Source organism: Orycteropus afer, unplaced genomic scaffold (genome assembly GCF_000298275.1).
Source record: "Orycteropus afer afer isolate SDZICR_OR568_19922 unplaced genomic scaffold, OryAfe1.0 scaffold00612, whole genome shotgun sequence".
Classification (NCBI taxonomy): Eukaryota; Metazoa; Chordata; class Mammalia; order Tubulidentata; family Orycteropodidae; genus Orycteropus; species Orycteropus afer.
Genome location: NW_006922199.1, coordinates 42,086 through 47,589, shown reverse-complemented (window position 1 = coordinate 47,589; position 5,504 = coordinate 42,086). Strand labels below are relative to the sequence as shown.

The 5,504-nt window shown below is 41.2% G+C and overlaps 1 protein-coding gene across 1 annotated transcript in view; it reads left to right on the top strand.

Moving 5' to 3' along the window:
- Positions 1-5,504, top strand: part of ERCC3 (ERCC excision repair 3, TFIIH core complex helicase subunit) — a 218,454-nt gene that overhangs the window by 178,068 nt on the left and 34,882 nt on the right. The window contains exons 12-13 of the mRNA XM_007956396.1: positions 992-1,109; positions 1,632-1,690. Of these exons, the coding sequence (XP_007954587.1) occupies positions 992-1,109; positions 1,632-1,690 (177 nt within the window). The remainder of the gene's footprint in view (positions 1-991; positions 1,110-1,631; positions 1,691-5,504) is intronic.

Sequence of the window (5,504 nt, the reverse complement as noted above, 5' to 3'; positions counted from 1 at the left end):
TATAAGTTTATGTGAATGATCAGAATTCCCAGGTGTATAGAGGAGCTGACAAGGGGCAAGGTTGTGGTCACGGCTTGGTCACAGCCAGCTACCCAGAGGGACCGAGTAGTTGAACCTGCAGGCTTGGGACCATAGTCGCAGTGGACATCACACCCAATTGGCATAAAATACTACACAATATATCGTTCCACCTCCTACTTTGGCGAGTAGCGACTGGGATCTTAAAAGCTAACAAGCTGCCATCTAGATGCAGTGATGGGTTTCTCCCCATCCAGAGCAAAGAAGAATGAAGAAAACCAAAATTCATGTAAACAATTAGTCTTAGCAACTGGTACACCATCCGATCTGCAGCCTATACGACTATGAGACCAGAAGAACAAGATGGTGCCCAGCTACCACTGTCATCCACTTGGAAGGTGATCTATTTAAGAGATCCTTGATAGAGAGTGAAAACAATGTGGAACAAAACTCAAAATCATTTGGAGAAAAAAAAAAGGGGGGTGGGTGGGACCAAGTTTGCTGGTCCGATAAAGCCTGGTGGAACCACTGAGACTATGGCCCCTAGCTGCCCTTCAGGTCTGGAATTGAACCCACAACCGTGATTTCCAGCCAAACTAAAGACAGGCATATGAGTTGAACATGTACTTCAGGTAGATACACTCCTTGGAGAGAACAATCATGGGAGAAAGAAGGGTTGCTTATGCACAGGGAGACAACTCAGGGGGCATGAGTGCATGGAGGGTCTGACACTGGGACTGGGTAACTATGGGGAGGAAGTGGGAGGTGAGCTGTTGCATTGTGCTAAACTGCGGTCAATGTCATGAGATAAAGTGTATGTGAATTGCTGTATGGAAAGTGAATCTGCTCTGTAAATCTTCACCCAAATCACAAAAAAAAAAATAAAAGTCTAGGCCAGTTTGATTTTTTTTTTATCCCCCTCTTACTGTCTTATAAATACCTTCCTGCCCTCATAGCTGCTTCATTTCTTTAGGTAGGTGACACATCATTTGATCTGCCAGAAGCAAATGTTCTCATCCAAATCTCTTCTCATGGTGGCTCCCGGCGGCAGGAGGCCCAGAGGTTAGGGCGGGTGCTCCGAGCCAAAAAAGGTAATGATGGTCTTTCCTATTCTGCTCTGGGAGGTTTCTCCCTTTTCACCACAACTGATTAGAAGAGGGTAAAGTGAGCTGCTGGTTTGCTCAGTGACATCAACCTTGTACTCCTGGGTTAGGATTACTCTGAAGAAGTTAAAGCAAAAACTAAGGTCTTCTTGGCCCTTTTTAACATTTCTCAACCTTTGGGGGTGAATACATGGGAGTTTCCCATGTCAGCGGTCTAGAATTCACACAGATATCTTTTAATTAGAGTAGTTTTGGCACATAACAACAACAACAAAAACAATTGTGTTAGCAGGTAATAAAATAATGGGGAAGGGCAGTGCAGTGTAATGTAGTGAATAGTGTAGTGTAGTGTGTGATATAGACATAGAAAGGAGAATGCAAAACTGAACCGCCAGAGGAAGTATAGGAGTTGGATGCTTTTCCTTAGAGTTTGAATTGGGAATTAGGGGAGGGGTTGGTGGAGCACTTTTGGCAGCCACAAAAAGGACACATGACTTATAACCTGTAAAGATTGCTGCACTGGGTGGCAACTTGGCAGCGGGGACATCACAGACTCAGTGAATGAAGAGGTAAGTGGAAGTGAGTACTGCAGAGGCTCTTACTGAGTGGCTGTGGAGTCTCTATGTGCTTATCACTTATTGCTGTTCAGTTGATTCTGACTCATAGTGACCCTATAGGACAGAATAGTAGAATTGTCACATAGTGTTTCCAAGGCTGTAATCTGAACAGAAGCAGATTGCCACATCTTTCTTCCATGGAGCAGCTGGTAGATTCAAACTGCCAACCTTTTAGTTGGCAGCTGAGTACTTAACCACTGTGCCACCAGGGGTCCTTCTAGGTGCTTATTACTTACAGTAAAAGGGGCCCAGATACCAATCATGGGGCATGGCATGGCTGATAGTGCTGCTGAGAGATGACCACATCTCTCCATCTAGGACCAGGGCCTATCTGCTAAGATATGGACATGGGACCTGTCCTCAGGGAATTTCTCTTTGGAGGCAGCTGGGTTGCTAGGATATTTTAAAATGGCAAGATTAGGGGGCATGTGTATCAATGATACTATATTCTAATATATTTAATAGGTAGCTAATTGTTATCACAATAAAATAATAGAATTAGCGTATAACCATGGAGTTACTAGGAGCTCTGGTAGTGTAGTGCCTAAGGCACTTGACTGTTAACCAGAAGGCTGATGGTTCAAACCACCAGCCACTCCTCAGAAGGAAGGTTGGGCAATCTACTTCTATAGTGATAACTCCTTCGAAACCCAAGGAGGGGTCGCTGTGAGTTGGGTCTGACTCGACAGCAACTACATGGAGTTACTAGCTGTGTAATTTAGCTCCTCCTAACCTTGATTTTCCTATCTAATATAGGGATATTTTGCAGGATTTTTTAAAGGATTGAGATTACGTAACATAAGGTAGTTGTTTAATAAATTGTAGTCTTTATAAACTGCAAGTCAGTGATGATTTCTTGGCCTATATGATTATAATCTGTATCATATGTACAAGTAGATCATTACTCATTCTCTACTCTTCATCATAATAAATTTCTAAAAATTAAAGTTATTCCCCTATAATTAATAGCAATAAAAATACAGAGATTTCCTTCCTTAAAATACGGAAGTAAATCTAATTTGGAAATCCCTTTGAATTCTATTAGAATTTTATTTTCTTAATCAAAATACTGTTTAACATAAAATACTTGGCTTCTTTCCTATCTTTCAGTTGTTACAAAACTAAGAAACAGTTGAATTTCAAAGACAGTGCACAGATGCTTAACCTACTTGCATTTGAACTGTGAAGCAAAAATGTTCACATTTTTCTGTAGAATCAGGTCTTACAAGCTACAGATATTTTTGGTCCTAGTTTCTGTGGTAGTTCTTCCTATTCGAGAGGTTTTCCCTGGAACAGGAAAAAACAGCTTATTGAGAAAGAGTTTGCATATCATATAATTGTCCCATTAAAGTAGATGATTCATTAATTTTCAAGATATTCAAAGAATTGTGCATCGATAACCACAATCTGTGTTAAGAATATTCTCATTACTCTCGAAGAGAAAGACAGACAGGTACGTGGGGAGTACAGACAACAATGATGAACCCTTTTGCACATATACTACGGCGTGGTCAGTGAAGGCAAACACGAGTATATGGGTGGATAGATGGGTGGACAGGCTGAAATATTAGGTATGTCTATGAAGTGGGGAGTACACCCAAGAACATGTATAGGGTTGGCAGACAGTGGTCCTATAACTTTATGGGTGTGATCTGAATTCCCAGGTGTATAATGGAGCTCACAAGGGGTAAGGTTGTAGTCACTGCTTGGTCACAGCCAGCAACCCAGAGGGACCAAGTAGTTGAGCCTGTGGGCTTGGGACCATAGTTGCAGAGGACATCAAGCTCAATTGGCATAACATATTACACAAAACATTGTTCCACCTCCTACTTTGGCAAGTAGCTACTGGGATCTGAAAAGATAGCAAGCTGCCATCTAGATGTAATGATGGGTCTCTCTGCATCCAGAGTAAAGAAGAATGAAAAAAAAAAAACAAAAATTCATGGAAACAATTAGTCCTAGTGACTGGTACACCATCCAATCTGCAGCTTATATGATTATGAGACCAGAAGAACTAGATGGTGCCCAGCTACTAATGTCAACCACTTGGAAGAGGATCTATGTGGGAGATCCTGGATAGACAGGGAGAACAATGTGGAACAAAACTCAAAATCATTTGGAGGAAAATAAAAGGCAGGGGGGAGGACACGGTTTGCTGGCCCCATAGAGCCTGGTGGAACCACTGAGACTGTGGCCCCTAGCTGCCCTTCAGGTCTGGAATTGAATGCACACCTATGGCTTCCAGCCAAACAATAGACAGGCATATGAGTTGAACATTTACCTCAGGTAGATACACTCCTTGGAGAGAACAAGCATGGGAGAAAGAAGGCTGCTTATACATAGGGAGACAGCTCAGGGGGCAGGAGTGTATGGAGGGTTGGATACAGGGAAGAGGTAACTATCGGGAGGAACGAGGAGGGGAGATGTTGCATTGTAGTAAATTGTGGTCAGTGTCATGAGACAAAGTGTATGTGAACTGCTTTATGGAAAGTGTATTTGATCTGTAAATTTTTACCCAAATCACAATAAAAAGGAAAAAAAAAAGAATATTCTCATTACTCTAAAAAGAAACTTACCTATTAATAGTCACTCCCCATTTCCTCTGTATACCCCAGAGTGTACCATAGAGTTGCTTCCGTCTCCTAGGGACCCTATATGACAGAGTAGAACTGGCCCATTGGATTTCCTAGGCTATAATTTCTACAGAAGCATGTCACCAGGTGTTTTTTCCCAGGTAGCTGCTGGCAGGTTCAAATTGCAACCTTTTGATTAGTAGTTAACCATTAAACCATTACCATTGTGAACACTTACCCATTGTACCTGGGCTCCTTTCCCAGCCCTAGGCAACTACTAATCCACCTTTGTCTCCATAAATGAGAGTATTCTGGACATTTCATATAAATATAATCCATGCAATATGTGATCTTCTGTGACTGGCTTCTTTCACTTAGGTTTATGTTTTCCGATTATTCATGTTGTAGCATATATATATCATCAGTACTTCATCCCTCTTCATTGTTGAATAGTATACTATTTTATGGATATATCATATTTTGTTTACCCATCCATTGATGGATGTTTTAAGTTCTTTATACCTTTTGGCTGTTACGAATAATGCTGTTCTGAATGTTTATTTATAAAATTTTGTGTGGAAAAATGTTCCAATTTCTCTTTGATGGTGTATATTTAGGAGTGGAAATTGTGAGTCTTAGAATATCTATCTCTTTTTTTTTTTACTTTTTCAAGTATTTATTAAATTCTTTTATTGTGATTTGGGTGAACATTTACAGAACAAATTCCTCTTCCATACAGCAGTTCACATACTCTTTGTCTCATGACATTGACTGCAATCGCCCACAATGCAACAGCTCACTTCCTCCCTTTAGCCACCTCTTCCATATGTCCTTCCCTCCCATGCACTCCTGCCCCCAAGCTGTCTCCCTGTGTCACAGCCCTTCTGTTCTCCCATGATTGATCTCTCCAAGGAGTGTATCTAACCTAATGTAAATGTTCAGCTCATATGTCTTGTCTTTTGTTTGGCTGGAAGCCGTGGGAGTAGTTTTAGTTCCAGACCTGAAGGGCAGCTAGAGGCTATAGTCTCAGGGGTTCCACCAGGTTCTGTCAGAGCAGCAAACCTGTTTGCTTTTTTTTTTTTTTTTTTTAATTGTGATTTGGGTGAAGATTTACAAAGCAAATACACTTTCCATACAGCAGTTCACATACACTTTGTCTCATGTCATTGACCACAGTTTACCACAATGCAACA